Source organism: Protopterus annectens, chromosome 12.part0 (genome assembly GCF_019279795.1).
Source record: "Protopterus annectens isolate FY-2018-M chromosome 12.part0, PAN1.0, whole genome shotgun sequence".
Taxonomy (NCBI): Eukaryota; Metazoa; Chordata; order Ceratodontiformes; family Protopteridae; genus Protopterus; species Protopterus annectens.
The window spans coordinates 111,831,161-111,847,999 of NC_056746.1; the positions used below are offsets into that span (position 1 = coordinate 111,831,161).

Below are 16,839 nucleotides of genomic sequence, written 5' to 3' on the forward strand. Positions count from 1 at the left end.
TGTGGGTGTGCAAGTATGCACACAGTGCTCATGCAGACACAGATAAATGCACACAGACACAGGCAGAGACATGCACATACACACAGACACGCATGTGGTCACACAAACACACACACTTACGTACATGCACACACATGCAAATACACATCCATTCACACACACATGCATGCGCGAGTAGACACACACACACATACACACACACACACTTACAGACACACACACATATGCACACGCACAGACACACAAGAGTGTGAGCACACATGCACACATATGCATGTACATGCAGACATAAATGGAAGTACTGGCACACGCAAACAGACAGATACATAAACACACACACACTCACACACACACACACACACACACACACACACACACACACACACACACACACACACACACACACACACACACACACACACACACACAGCCACAGGTAGCTTAACTGTGTTATGAAGAAATAGCACTAATTGGTGGTGCACTGTGTCACCCCTGATGCACAGTATGTGGGACATATTTGATCTCTACATTTTCTATGTGGGGTGATATAAGAAGAAAGTTCATCAAATGATTTCAGTTTACAAAGGATATTTTCAGAGCTATAATTTTCCACATAACTGGTAATGACCAGACAACAATGTGAAGGCAGTGGTAGAGGAAGTGAAAGGAACTGCACTGAAGTTGTGAAAAGCAGGCTGTACTTCTGTTTGTTCACACTGATGTTATAATGTTTAGTTTATCCATTGGAGTGTACTGTTCTTCTGCCACATTCTCTAGGGCTTCATCCAATGCAGTATTTGTGGTGGTCTGAGATACTAAACTGCACATGCTTATATTTCCATAAGGAATTCCTGTCACCTGAAAGAAACAAAATTGATAGAAAAAGTTAGAACTGACTGGAAAATAATTAAGTTTACATCATCAGCTTGTAGACGCAATAACTGCTTATTAGCATTTTGTTTTATGCACTTTAACCTGAGATCAATGGCTATTCTTCTAATGCAGGCTCATGAAAATATGAAATAGGTCACTGGTTTAGAACAGCTGTTCAAAACGTGCTTCGTTGAAAAATAATTTCCTGATCAAAGTCTCTGAAAAACTACTTTGCTCAAACCTCACCAGTTTTTGGCCAGAGCTGCTGAATGAAAAGTATATATAATTTCTTTGGGAACATCCCATGCTGTTCTATTTTTACACAGCTGCACCTTAGAAAAAGTGGATATCTTACTCTGGCAGTGGTTTTACAGTCCAGATAAGTTCCCAAGGTTTCAGCCAGCTATGCTTGGATGGTTACTTGAGGATGTGTACATTGTACAGTTATCTTAGTTCTTGACTTGAGAATGCTTCTGGTTGGGAGTGAGCACAAAGTGATTCTAGAAGATTCTGAATGCTGTCTTTCTTGTCCCTATACCTTTATGCTGCTGTTTTTTTTAAAAGTCACCAAAGTGATGGCTGAAGGGAAGATGACGCACACTTTTGTATCACATATGTTGGCAACCAAAATATTATTAAAAACAACAAACTTAAAAAGAACTAGATCTTTGGCAATCCACCCTCTTAGGTTTTAAAGACATCCAAAAAAAACTTCTGTCTTTAAAGAGACATATTCAATTCACTCTAATAGAAAAGACACTAAAAACAACCACAAAGCCTTCTATAGTTATATCAAGAATCTCCACGACAATACCCAGGTTTGCTCTGAGTTACTGCACAATGGTACCTCCTATAATGAGCCAACAGATTTGCCAACATATTGGCTGACAGATTCACTGCCAGCTTTACCCCTCTCTCTCCCCCAAAAGACCAATCACAATACTGGAGGAATGCCAGGCACCCAGCATTACTGCAGTACAGGTTAAAGCTGCATTGTCCAAGACCAAGAATACAGCTTCCATGGGACCCAACAATATCCCTGGCTGTGTTCTACATGAACTAGAAAGTGAACTGGCACCACATCTGTGTGCCTTGTTCAATCACAGCCTCACCTCTGGCTTTGTCCCTACAGAATAGCACACTGCTACAGTCATCCATCTCCATAAAGGGGAAGAGACTACAGACCCTGGGAATTATCACCCCATTAGCCTAATGAGTCTGATATGTACGGCTATGGAGTGCATCATCATGGACCTAATTAACAAGGATATAGAGAATCTCCAAACTCTAGATCCCACACAATTTAGTTTTGTGAAAGGTAGATCATGCCTGCTCAACCTGATTGACTTCTTTGACTCAATCACTAGAACTGTGGATAAGGACAAGGCAGTTCATAAAGCCTACCTCAATCTGGCCAAGGCCTTTGATACCATTCCCCACTCAGGAATTATTGATAAACTCACCAAATTAGGTATCAACCTATATCACAAGGTGGGTTGCAAATTGGCTCATAGATTGAACCTACAGTGTGAAAGTAGTTCACTCCAAGTCAGACTGCCGACCAGTCATAAGTGGAGTCCCACAGGGATCAGTCCTGGGTCCTTTCCTGTTTGGAATCTACTTCTCAGAAGTCCAGGCCAACACTGAAAGACTCTGGCTGACCAAGTTCACAGACGACTGCAAGCTTGGAGCCATTATTAACTCCCCAAGTGATGTAGACATCCTACATAAAGGCCTCACTGACATCAATGACTAGTGTTGAAACTACGGCTTTAAGGTTAATGCCAAAAAATGCATCATCAACCCCTTTGGAAAAACTTAGTTCCCACTAATTTCCATATCGATGGGAACCCACTGAACACTGAAGGCATTATGAGATCTGGGGACACAGGGTTGACAGCAACCTCTCCTTCGACCACCACATTGCCACTGTGGTCAAAATGTCCTTCTATGTGGCACATCTCATTGCTAAGGGTTTTGAATCCAGGAAAAAAAGAGGTCATCATCTCTCTCTATTCTTCCCTCATTAGGCCAATCATTGAGTATAATGCCCCATTTGGCATGTACCTCACTAGACACCTGCAACAGCTGGAAAGGCCACAAAAGTACCTCACAAAGAGGACCCTATGCCTTAAACACATGTCCAACATGGACAAACACAAAAAACTCCAGCTCTTCTCTGTCTTGTATCGTCTACTAAGAGGCAATCTCTGCTTGACTTACAAAGCCATGTCTGACCCAGCTGTGTTAGAAATGCTACATCTAAAGAAATCTCAATCCCTCTGCACTACAGGCTCCAGAGACCTCAACCTCATTACCACAATCAACAGAACATGCTGGAGGGACAGGGTCAGAACCCAGAGACTGCCCATGCTCTGGAATAGACTTCCCCATACATGTCAAACAGAGCACCTCGCTCTCTCTCTTCAAGAGAAATATTGATGAGTGGATGGGTAATAGAAAGTTCACCCCAGGTATCACTCCAGTGGCTCTACTCGATAGAGGCACTGGGAACTAACGTCGGGTGGCACGATGCTAGGGCACTTCTATGGGCTAGGCTTGTAAAGGGTCCAGGGCCATTAGCCTAGTACACACCTAAGAACTTATGAACCATTGCAAATCCGAAAATCCCACTAATTAAATCTAATTAAATAATCAGCCAAATAATTAAGCACTTAAAGCTACACCATCAGGGAGAAAACATTATTGCCATCAACTTACATTCAAAAGACGTTATATTCATAATAAACAATTCATAAAATATACAACATAATATTTCATAATAAATATTTAATTAACAATTCATTATTTAATCCGTGCGGACAAAATGTGTTATATGAAAAAATAAAGTTTCTTTCCTCAAAAGAATTTCAGCTACGTTTAAAGAAAATGTGAATCCCAATAATATATAATGAAAAAGTGAACAAATGAAAGTGTTCATTATGAGGGTCTGAAACTGTAACACTACAGGATTCATAACTGAAGCATTTTTTGTTACTAATACAGATAATGGTAGTCCTGTGTAATATGTATTACAGGGACATCTCAAACCATAATCCACAGCAATCTGATAACGATTACTATTGCATGGGTGCTTGAAAGAAAACCCATTGATAACAAAATATGAACTCTTATTCATATATTTACAAGGTGAACAAGCCTTACAACACTCATGTTCCTACCTTTTCTTTTTATACTAGTATACACTATACAGTCTTTTATACCAGGGGATTTTCAGTGAGAAATGTTCAAATTCCAATGCCTCAGGGTCTCATCTGACTTAATAAACCAGTCCTGTCTCAGGATATGTGCTACTCTCTCCATAAAAGGGGTATGCCTCATAACAAAATAAACATTCTCACTCTTAGCCTTTTCATCCTTTCTTTCCATATAGCTGAAAGCTACGTCTCACCATCTTCTCCATCACTTCCAACCTCTCTGCAGAAGCCTCAGACTGATCTTCCCTATAACCCCTAGAGTGGAGTCTCTGCACTACCTCATCTGCTTCTCTCTCAGATTACTCATCATTTGAGCACATTTCTTTCACCCTAAAACATTCCTTGTAAGGAAAGGAATTTATATGATGTAAAAGCTGTGAGCTTGTTGCTTCCAAAAAAAAAAAAATTTGCTGAACTCGGCTTTCCATGCAAATAAATTACTAGGTGTAGTCTGTTTACATGCAAATAATAATACTACAAATGTCTTATTAGAAAAATGAGTTTGCCAGTTAGAAGTGTGAGACCTGATTTAAGAATCATTATCACCATCATCATCATCATTATTAACTCCCCCTTTTCCCTATCTCTACATGGGGTCCATGTGTCATGGCAACTATCCTGCTTTATCATTTCATAACTGCTCTCCTGTCTTAACATAAGCAGACCACTCCCTCCAAAAAATAAAATAAATCACCAGCAATACATGCCTCAGAGTGTGTGTGTGTGTGTGTGTGTGTGTGTGTGTGTGTGTGTGTGTGTGTGTGTGTGTGTGTGTGTGTGTGTGTGTGTGTGTGTGTGTGTGTGTGTGTGTGTGTGTGTGTGCATAAGGTCGGTGGGGGCTGCACTTCTGATTGCGCTCTTCTTCGAATGAGCTGTTAAACTGAGATTCCTGCTTTTTTAATTTCTCCAAATCTTTTGGGTTTCTAATACCATGATGGGAATGGACCTCATTCCTAAGTCAAAGTACGAGTAATGTACAAAAAATTAATATTGTTTCAGTCTTTGATGTCAGCCAGAAGTGCGCTTCGCAGCACCCACAAAGTTCCCAGTAATGACTCCTTCTGCAGTTCATATGGAGTTGCATGTATCGGTAACATATCTAAATATGATTGTAGATTCTTTTTTGTAAGAACCGTTGCTTCTACTACTATTGGAACAATCTGGGTATCTTTCTTCCACATTTCTCTCATCTCAGCCTGCAAATCCTGATATTGTATGACTTTGTGCCTCTCTGTATGCAAGACACTGTAGTCACTAAGTGTGGCAATTTCAATGAACAATGCTACTTTTGTCTTCTTTTAATGTACTACTATATCTTGCTTTCTCACATCTGTCTTTTGAACTGTTGGTAACGGGTGATCCCATGTGATGTAAACTTCATAATTTTCTATGATGCTTTGTGGTTCACATTAACAGTGTTTTTCAGTCACTTCAGTACCATAATGTTTGCACAACCCCCAGTGCAACAGTCTTGCCACATTATTATGCCTTTCAGTATACAGCCCTTCTGCCATTAGTACATTAAAACTAGCAATGAGGTGTTCGACTGTTTCCAATTATGTTTTATAAAACCTACATTTGTCTGCTTCACCCACATGTTCAATGGACTTTGTAAACCAAAATGTATGTATCCCACGATCTTGGGCCACCAATATTAACCTTTCATGTTTTGGTTTGAATTTGCCATTCCTTAACCATTCCTGCATTCGATCCTGATCAACATGAGGTTCTTCCAGGAATCTTCTATAGTTGCAACCATATTTATGCATTTTCCACATGTCTTGCCTTCTCATCTAATCCTTCACCTTATATTCTTTGTTTTGTTTTTTGGCACATTGAGTTGCTATCCGATTTTTATCTACTTCTGGTTTGATTTCCATTCCTGCTTGGCGCCAATATGCTTCTGCTAGACTAAGCAGGGAAGTCATCTTAGATTTATTCTACTCATGTTTCAAAACTTTCACTATGTTTGGGTCTTGTGAGGTCAGCAGATATGCATGCAGCCCCACGTTTGCAGATATATACATATAATCAATTTCAAGGAGGTCTATACCTCCTTTGGAACAGGGAATGTATAATCTTGGAATGCACTGATTTTTATAAATCATTTTTTTCTCAAAATATTTTTTTTATTTTCAATTAAAATAACATTTACATAATATTTTAAATATAATTTTAAACAACTATATACAATATTTACAATAGCCTGACCTTTAATTATAAACACTGTATGTTATTAAATATAGAATTATCAGATCAGTTATCAGAGATTCAATATTGATTATTGCAGAGTGTCCAACAAAGATATAACTTTCTTCCAAGGATTATTTACCAGTGTCCTGGGATAGATTCATAGTTCTTTGATTTTTATTTCCATCGATGCAGTTGTCTTCAGTAAAGTATAGAATTCTTCCAAGGTCGGGGGTGTATTTGAATTCCACCTTCTGGTTATGCATTTCCTAGATATAGCAAGTATTGTCCATAACAAATACATATTTGTCTTATTCAGGTAGGGACCTTCATTTACATTTAGTATAATCAATGCTTTAGTTAAGGTAAAGGATTTATTAAATAAAGCTTGTAAAAAATGACTGATTCCATTCCAATATGATTTAATTTTATTACATTCATAAAAAATATGCATCCAGTCTGCTTTATTTGACTTTTCACACCTCCAGCTAAACCCATTTGTAGTAGTAGTAGTGATCGTTTTAATTCTATCTGGTATTAAAAATGCTCTATGTAAGTATTTCCAGTTAAATATTTTCCAGTAATGTGTGTTAGAGGTGTAATTAACTGATAGTAAGATGTTAGTTTTAATTTCTTCTGTTAACTGCAATGACTGACCTTTTGTTAAGAACTGCCAGTATGATGGTTTTGGGAATTGTTTTTATGTTATTAACTCTTTATGTAGATTTGGAATGGAATTTTTCTTTTCACAACTATTATATATATATAAATTCATACAGAAAACTTATTAGATTTGAAATACCTTTAAATGAGGAATTATTAATTAATCTGCATAAATCTTGAGTGTACATTAGAATGCTTTGTAAGGTTAACAAGTCCTGTGTTGGAATATTGTAAGCAGTTTTTATCATATGTATATCTAAAACATTTAATTTATTTACACATTGAAACCAGCATAAGAATCCATTTTGTTCCCAGGAGGTTATTGTTTCCCTATATATTTTGTGAGGAAAGTGATGGTAAATGGGGTTAAAAGGTCAAACCAAAGTTTTAGATCTATGTTTGCATTGATAAGTTTCCTAAAAGAATTGATGTAATGATTAATCAGTGTTGTTTTAGAAGGTTTTGTTATATTATATTGTATACTTATGCATAGTATGTACCAGGGTTTGTTTGATTCGTCTACTATTAACATTTTTAACAGATTAAATTCATTTGTTAATATAGTCGTTGTTAATTTTTTTAACAGATTAAATTCATTTATTAATATAACTGTTGTTAATTCTTTCCAGTTGGCAAAATAATGTGGGTTTATCCAGTCTATTGTAGTTTTAAGCACAGATGCTTTTATATATGTTTCTATTTCTGGGAAGTTCAATCCTCCTTGTTTCCAGGGTCTAATGTGATGAGTTAGAGCTACTTTATTCTTTTTGGGATACCATACAAATGTTTTATTAAACATGAGGTTATTTCTTTAAGAATGCATCTTTCAGGAATTAACTGTATTGCTAATGCTACATATAGTATTTTTGGCAATACGACCATTTTTATTAATTTCAATCTGTCTTCAAAAGTTAACATAATTTTGTTCCACTTTTCTATATATATTTTTACTGTTTCAATAATGTTTTTATAATTTATTAATATTGTTTCGTTTATATTTTTGCATAACACTATTCCTAAATAATTTAGTGTAAGTTCTTCTTTTCTTATGATGGAGATATCTGTAACTTGTAGTTCTTTTTTCTTATTTAAAAATAGAAATTTTGATTTTGATCTATTAAAGTGTAGACCTGAAATCTTATAAAATGTCTCCATTACTTCTTCTAGGTCTCCTAATGACTCTCTGGAGTTTGATAGGGTTAATAAAATATCATCAGCAGAAAGCATTGTTTTAGATATGTACTAGTCATAGACTTCTATTCCTTTTATTCTTGGATTATTGTGTATTATTTCTGCAAGTATTTCTATAGCCAAAGCAAATAAAATAGGAGAAAGGGGGCATCCTTGTTTAGTACCTTTCATTATATGGATAGATTCTGAGGTCAAAAGACCTAATTTAATGTTGGCTAAGTTATTAATATATATGTTTTTTAGTAATAAGATGAAGGGAGGAGGACATTCAAATAATGCTAAAGTTGTAAATAGATATTCCCAGCTGAGGGAATCAAAGGCTTTTTCTATGTCTAATCTGATTACAAGTGTTTCTCTATCTTCTTTATTCACATAATATATAAGAGTAAGTATCCTTTTAATATTATCATGTGTGTGCCTGTTATATAAAAATCCAGTTTGATCATTATTAATTATTTTTGAAAGTGGGATTTTCATTCTGTTAGCTAGTATTGACATGAATATTTTGTAATCATTATTCAGTAATGATGTAGGTCTGCATGAGGTGCAAAGGTCTGAAGGTTATTATCTTTTAGAAGTGTTATGAGAGAATATTTTCATGAGGGTGGTATTTTTGCTTCTGACTGGACTTCTAGCAAAGTTTTATGAAAAAGGGAGATTACTGTTGAAGGGAAGAGTTTGTAAATTTCCGTAATTATACTATCTCTCCCTGGAGCTTTGTTAGATTTACTTTCTTTTATCTTGTCAACATATTCTTTGTAGGATATAGGTTTTTGTAGGTCTAGTTTTAAGTTTTTGGGAATTTTTTTATATTGATAAGGTTTGTATCTAAGTTTATTTGGTTGGTATCTAAATCTTCTTTTTTGAAGTGTTCCATATAATGGAACTGAAATGCTTCAAGGATGTCTCCTATATCTGACACTTTTTTCCCTTTCTTTTCATTATATATACTACTAATGTTATTTGCTTTAGATTATATTTTTATTCTTGTAGATAAGTTATGTAGATATCTGGGGGAGGTGGCTGATGAGTTTATTTTTAATTTTTCCAAGGCTAGACAGGTTTTGTGTGTAAGAATTTAATTATATTTTTTTATTCAATTCCGCTATTTCTTTTTTGACTTCTGGACAATTCTGATTTTTTTTTAATTTTGCTGTCAAGAGTCTGGTTTGCAAGTCTAATGATTCAGATTCCCATTCTCTAACTTTGTTTTTGTACCAGCTAAGGGTCTTACCAAAATAAATATGCTTTTAATGAGTCCCAAACCATGACTCTACTGATTTCTGTTGTATTATTAATTTCAAAAAATAATTGTAGTTCTGACAACATCCAGGGTCTGAATTCTTTATTTTTTGTGATATATGATGGAATTCTAATTGAGAGGATTAAAGGTTTAAACTCTATATGGAGCTTCATTATCAGAGAGTCATGATCTAAGAAGGGGCATGGAATTATTGAGAAGTTGAGGATTTTTGTTTGTAAATCTTGAACTACGAATAATTTGTCTATTCTGGTTTGTGATCCAAATCTATGGTCTTTATGAGAAAATAATAAGGATTTATCATCTTTTACTTTAAAAGTGTCAATTAAATTAAATGAATCAATCCATTTTTTAAGGATTTTGAAATAGTTGCTATGTGAAAAGACTTCTTGGTGGTTTCAGAAGCTTCTAAGGTACAATTAAAGTCTCCTCCCAGTATAAGATTTCCTTTATAATTGTTGGAAATAAAATCTAGGTGTTTTTTAACCGTTCCTGCTCCAATTCCTGGGAACCAATATAGATTAGCTAAGGTCCATATTCTGTTATTAAATTTAATTATAACAAATGCTAGTAGACCTTCTTTGTGTTCATATTTATAAATAACTATTGGAGTGATTATGTTTTTCTTACAAAAAATTGATACTTTTTTTGACTTTGTTCTATAGGAGGATTGAGCTAAGACTGTATAGTCCTTAGGATTCCAAATAAAGCTATCATTAGTCTTAAAATGTGTTTCCTGGAGAAATACTACTTGTGCCTTTTTTAGATTTAAATATTTTAGTAAGTTTGATCTTTTATTTGCATTATTTAAGCCATTAGTATTTAATGATAAGAATATTAAATCCATTTCAAGTTATTGTTGGAAGTAACTTTTTGCTTCTTTTTTTATTTTGATTATAGTAGTTATACCATATTCTATGATAACATTGGATGTTATTTTTATATGTGTAAACTTGGGAGTGTAATTTAATGTTCTTTCTTCTCTTCTTTAAATATAAGTAGGGTAAAATTCTGGTCAGGCTTTAAAAAAGTACTTCTATAAAACATTAATTCTAAAGTATCAAATACAAGTAAATATGAATTTCTCATTAAACATGGAATGAAAGTTATTCCTAATCTAACAGATAAAGATAGATCTATTGGATTATCAATCATACCAACAATATCAACTGAGCTCCATATGTTAAATTATTATATGGAGAATTTTCTTAAAAGAGATATGAAATTCTATATTGTTCTAGTATTGTTCTGTAGTATTTTATATATCAGGATGGAATGTTAGTAGTGTAAACAATTATTAAGTTGACTTAGAAAATATCCAATATTTAATTACCCTTAAGAGATCCCAAACATGTCAGATATGTCATTTGGATAAATTAAATGCAACAGAGGAGCATACACTAAATAAGCCAACAACAAATAGATTATTACTAAAATAATTTGACTAAAAGTACTCTGCAGGAGACAATGAGTGATTACCAATGAAATATGAATTTACTGTAGGTGTACTGTCTTCCTTTACTTTCCCACTCTTCAGCTCACCAACTTCAACTTACACTATGAAATGACATGGCTTATCAATGGTATCCTGACTCTGAGTAGAGGTGCCCGACATTCTAGTGTGCAGTGCTTTTACATATTTATAGATTTACAAAGCAGAGTCTAAGAATGAACTATGATCACCCTGACAATTCCCATCCTGCATAGGGCACCTCCTGCTTCCAGAATGGGTAATCACATCAGGTCTAGAATAAATGTGAAGGTACCTATTTGGTAATCAAAACCTTATGTAAGTATTAATCAAATAGTATTTAGAGCATCTTAAAGAGTTCTCGGGGCAGTTAGAATACTCTTAAGCCTCTCCTCCCTTGACCAAAAACAGAGATTTCCCTTCCCTTTCTTTCCCTTGTTTTAAATCAGTACTAATAAAAGAAATTCAGCAAACATAGGTAAACAGAAATAACATTCAGTAGTCCGTCTTGTACATGACTCACAATTCATTAAACAAGTCAGTGACTAACATCACTTTAGTAAACATTATAAAGACAAATTAATAATTTCCTAGCTCTTTAAATTTCCTGATAAAGCAAAAAGTTAACAATAAGCTATTTTAACTAAAAGTATAAAGCATTTCAGTTTTTCCTTGCATGTATACATTTCTACTTATATTGTAGTGTCAATAGCTGTCTTTGAAATCTGTACAATACTTCACTTCTTCAAATCATTCCTTTTTCAATTCAGGCTTTGTTTTGTCAAAACAGCAACAATATTTCAAGGGCACAATTAATATTTAGACTGCTGTTTCAAATAAATAACTGTCAGTTGCCAACTGAGTTAGTTTAGAATGTATGGTTATTGCAAATATAGCATTTTGCAAAAATAATATGTATTTTTGTGTGCTCTAGAGACTGTCATATGCAAGTGACATATATAATGTAGCCTATATAGAGCAGATAGCTTATGGATTCAGGTTGTTAAAGGAAGTTATGCTTATTAATCAGGCAGTTTCATTTAAATTTACAAGTAATTTGGGGATATTTCAGTTGAGTTTCCAGGAATGTGTAGTCCAGTGTGAGTAACTGAGTCCACTTTTCCTCATAAACATATGTCACAATTCATTAAACAAAGCAGAGTCTAACATCTGTCTAATAATCATTATAAAGATAAAGAACAGTAATTTCCTAACTCTTCAAACTTTCTGATATCGCAAAATGTTGACAGTAAGCTATTTTAACTGGAAGACTAAAGCATTTCAGTACTTCCTTGTGAATATATATTTTTACTTTTACTGTAGTGTCAAGAACTCTTCTTTGAAATATATGCATTACTTCACTTCTTTCAAGTCATTCATTTTACAGTTCAGATTATATTTTGTCAAAATGTCAATAGCATTTCAAGGGCACATTTAATATTTAAACTGATATTTTAAATGAATAGCTATCAGTTACCAAGTGAGTTTGTACAGAGTGTGAGGTAACTGCAAAAATAACATGTTGTAAAAAGTAATATGTATCTTCATGTGCACTACAGACTGACAATTTCAAGTAACATATAAAATGTGACTTTTACAGTGCAGACAGATTGTGAAATCAGTATGTTAAACTGAGTAATACTTTTAATCAAGCGGCTACATTTAAGTGCACATGTAGCTTGGGAACATTTCAGTTGTGTTTCCAGGAATATGTAATCCTATGAGAATAAATCATAAAATATTTACAAATAATCCTATTATGTATTTATTTTACCTTGCTTAGGTTGTTTTTCATTTAAATTTTTCTTATTATTTGTTATCTGTGAGTCTAAATGCACTTTGCAGGTTCACAGTGTCCTTAGTAACTGCCTCAGTTGTTTACTGTTGCTATGGTAACACAGATAGAATGTGAAGAAAGCTTCACTTCCCTTAACCAACAAGTACATTTTCCCTCCTTTTTTATGTATTTGTTAATACGAAAAGGAAATAATTCAAAGGACAGATGGACATGAATGGAACATTTCAGAGTTAATCACGAACATGTCCCCAATCCCAATAAACATAACAGTGACTATCATTAATCTAATAAATATTGTAATAATTAAGTTCACTATTTCAATTAGTCTACCTTAAAACTAGATTATTTTAGACTATTATTTATCTATGTTTAGATAGTGAGTTATTAAATATATACAGACTATATTAGTGTAGTAAATAGAGAATTTAGAAAGGGAGACAAGGTGCAGTTAAAATAATAATGAGAAAAGAGAGAAGAGAGAAAGAAAAGAGAAAATTAAGATAAAATACACATATACTATGTATGTTGATTTACAGTATAAATATTTCATGTGCTGTATAACCCTTCTTCTGTGAAAGAAAAGTGTCCTGTTTTACATACCTGAGGTAATGTGAAAACTCTCGTGTCATCTATTTTCAAAAAATATAGATAAAGATTCCAGTAGTTAGTTACCTTTGTTTTAAAATTCCAAGCAGTAAAATTGGTCCTTTAAAGTGATGTTAAAACAATTCATATCATAGCAGATGCTTTGAGAGATTTGGCTGTAACAGTATCAGTCTTTTGCTTCTTTTTGACGTCTGTCCAGACATTTGTTTCTTTTGTTCTCTTGAGATAAGGTGACATCCAATCCATATCTTCTGGTAAAGTAATCACATTATTTGTTTTAATAAATGAAGAGGCTTCCTCTAAGTCAATAAAAGTCCTCATCTCGTTGGCATGCAGTATTCTTATCTTAGCTGGATATGCAAGTTGTGCCTTGATGTTATTTTGTTTCAGAAACGTTATCACTGGCCACATTTTTTTCCTTTGTTCCATTATTCTAGATGAGTAGTCGTTATCAAATCTTATCAGGCTCTGTTTATATTTTAGAGGCGCCTTCCTCCAAGCAGATCTTAAAATCAATTCCTTGTCCAAGTATGAAAGAAATTTGATAATTATTGACCTAGGAGGAGAGTTTGAGTTAGTGGCAGGTTTCCCAAGAGCTCTGAGTGCCCTTTCAATGCCAAAGGAAAGTCCTTCTTTTAAATTTAAAAAGTTAGGGATCCAGCTTGATAAAAAGGAAATAATATCCTCACCTTCTGTGTTTTCAGGTAATCCAAAAATCCTGATGTTATTTCTCCTCTCCCTATTTTCTAAGTCATCTACTTTATTAACCAACCAAATGTTTTGTTTAAGAAGCAGTTCTTTCTGTGTTTCTTCTTCCTTAAGTCTGCTTCTAAGTCATTTAGAGAAACCTCTATTCCTGTTATCCTTATCTGGTGTAGCATTTCCTTGAGGGTGTCAGCCTGTTTTGACTGCTTGTTTTAAGATTTGCCAGGTTCTCTTTAAAATCATCCATCTTCAAAGACAACTCCTGCAGGGTAGATGCCATCTGTTGTAGTTCCTTCTGTAAGGCAGCATCCTGGTGAGAATTCCTTGAGTTGCTCATTTTAACAAGTGAATATATCTCCAAGCTTTCTAATTATGTAAATTAGTTCTTTATCTATAAGATTTTTATACTTTGAAGAAAAAAATTATATTTTTCCTGTCTTATTTAACTAGTTATATGGAGCTCTAAAATACTGTTGCTTTCAGTTAGCCATTCAGGCTTCACCTCCAAGTTTAATTTTTTTTTTTTATAAATCATTTGTTGAGCATAAAGCATCCTTCTTGTTTTCTTATCTAATCTATCCATCACCTTTTGGGGCCAGTCAATCACTCCAAAACTGTAAGTTAGGACATGAATAGCAAATTGGTTTATAGCTTGAATTTTGTTCCTAAATGTCAATGCTGTTTTCAGGATTAATTTAAGTCTTCTAAAATATTCCTTACTGAAGTTTATTCACATTTGTTCATGTTTTATTGTTGATCCTTCATCATTTCCCAAATATTTATACATGCCCTCTTTCTCAAGTTGTTATATATCACATTCGTGTCCCAAACTGATTTTTCTTGGCGCTGCAGCTTTCCTGCTTTAAACATTGCTTTTGCACATTTATCAAGGCCCATCTGCTTGAGATGGTAGCTCAGGCAGATGTAAAAGATCCCATGACACCTATCAAAAAAGCACAGGAAGTTTCTAGATGCTATGGCCAAATTTCCCTTAGTAGTAGAAATACCACCTCAGGTCTTCCCTGAAAAGAGTCTACTAGCCTAGTGGGACTAATGTAAAATATCCACATTTTCCAATAAATAAATAAATAATTTAAAAAACTCGGAAGGATGATTTTCATTCATCTACCCAATCTAACAATGGGACTGTAAAAAATAATGGAACTGCATGTGAAACGATATCTTTAGACTGAGATCACTTCTGTATTTATTTTTCCTAAAATGGTGCGTGGGTCAGTCACAGTGCTGTTACACCTCAGAAGGTGTGTTTCATGCCCTTTTATTCTCTGTATCAGGCTTACATACTTCACATTTGCTCTGGGACTTTGCAAGGATGTTAAAGCTCATGGTCAAGCCCCAAGGTGTTCAGATAGTGAAGACAACTGTTTATGTGTCTGTATGTATATTTTACAGATAGGAAGCTTCCAACTGTTAATTGTATGTACACAGTTTCATTACCTGACTGCTGTAGTCTAGTAGGTATATTACAAATCATTATCAAACTTTTCTGCTTAGTCAGCCATAATTAGACTTTTAGGGTAAAAGTAATTGAGCAACAGCAGGTATGTACATTTTGGTTATGTATTTTGGTGACTTCCGGAAGATTCCTGTACTTGCAAAACACACTCAAGGTAAAGTGAGGAAGATAAGCAACAATTGTATGAACTGCTTACTGTACATTTCAGATTTGTGCAATGAATACTGCAATGCTGTGTGAAATAATTAATTATAAATAATCAATGCATAAAACATTTTCACATAATAACATTAGCAGAGGTAAATATTAATGTGACTACGTCATATCAGAGTGAAAAGCTGAAATTATTGGTAAAGTTAGCAGGCCTTGCAGGACTGTACCCTTTCTTCCTGAAACTGAATACATCCTAAGTTTGCCATTAAGGTTAATACATGAGTGGGTTAATCACCCCCCCCCCCACCACCTTTCAGTAAACACTGAGTTGCCTCTAAATTTATCAAATGAGAATGTTTATACAGGCTGTAACATTTTCTTCAACTTAAGCACCACGCAGTAAAAAATGAAAGATTGTCAGACAGTTATGAAGTATTATCTGTCACTTTTCAATAGTGCCAAAGGTTTGGTCACATGTTGCAAAACATGGAGCAATGCGTGCATGCATCATGTGCAATAAGTGACAAATAAGTCAGAAATAAAAAAAAATGCATAAGGGTAAACAACTTTCATTTCTTTTATTTTGTTTCTATTATATCTCCACAGCTACGGAGGAGCAGGAATATAATAGAAGTCAGGGGTGGTTAGTGTGTTTGACTGATGGGGCTTGTGAATATAAAATATATTAAAATTATTATTTGAATAATAAATTCACTCCCACAATAACTGTTCTGTAATGAACTGATGGGTAACAAAAACAAAATACTGTCAATACAGCTCAATGAGGTATTACAAGAGGAAATAAGTCATATGCATATCAATAAATCATTCATATAGCAGTCAGTGATCTATACAGCACTACAGAAGTAATTCATATGTGGACATTACAGATATCATTGTGACATATCAGTAATGCAGTCAATAGTAAGTGGGCATTTAGTAGCAGTCTGAAAAGTTAATAAACAGTTATTCTTTTCAGTAAATAAAATGACATATTTTACAAGCACTTCAGCCCTTCTTGTCTCTGTCATTTTTTTCTCTCTCTCTCTCTGTCTCTCTCTTTTTTTTTCTCTCCCTTTTATGTTCCTTTCTTCCACAGGTCCAGAAATTGCAGGAACATCCCAGTCCCATACCCCCCCTCCAGGTGGGGGAATGCTTACCAGCTCCTCTGTCTGCCAGGGGACATCTCTACACAGTTGTTGTGGTGGCCCTGCTCCTGTTGGCCCTCAGTAA

General features: G+C 34.4%; 1 protein-coding gene across 1 annotated transcript in view; it reads right to left on the minus strand.

Moving 5' to 3' along the window:
* Nucleotides 1-372: 372 nt before the first annotated feature.
* The window catches only part of LOC122816385, a 355,007-nt gene continuing 338,540 nt past the window's right edge, over nucleotides 373-16,839 (minus strand). The window contains exon 5 of the mRNA XM_044089134.1: nucleotides 373-858. Coding sequence (XP_043945069.1) covers nucleotides 712-858 — 147 coding nt within the window. The 3' untranslated portion in view covers nucleotides 373-711. The remainder of the gene's footprint in view (nucleotides 859-16,839) is intronic.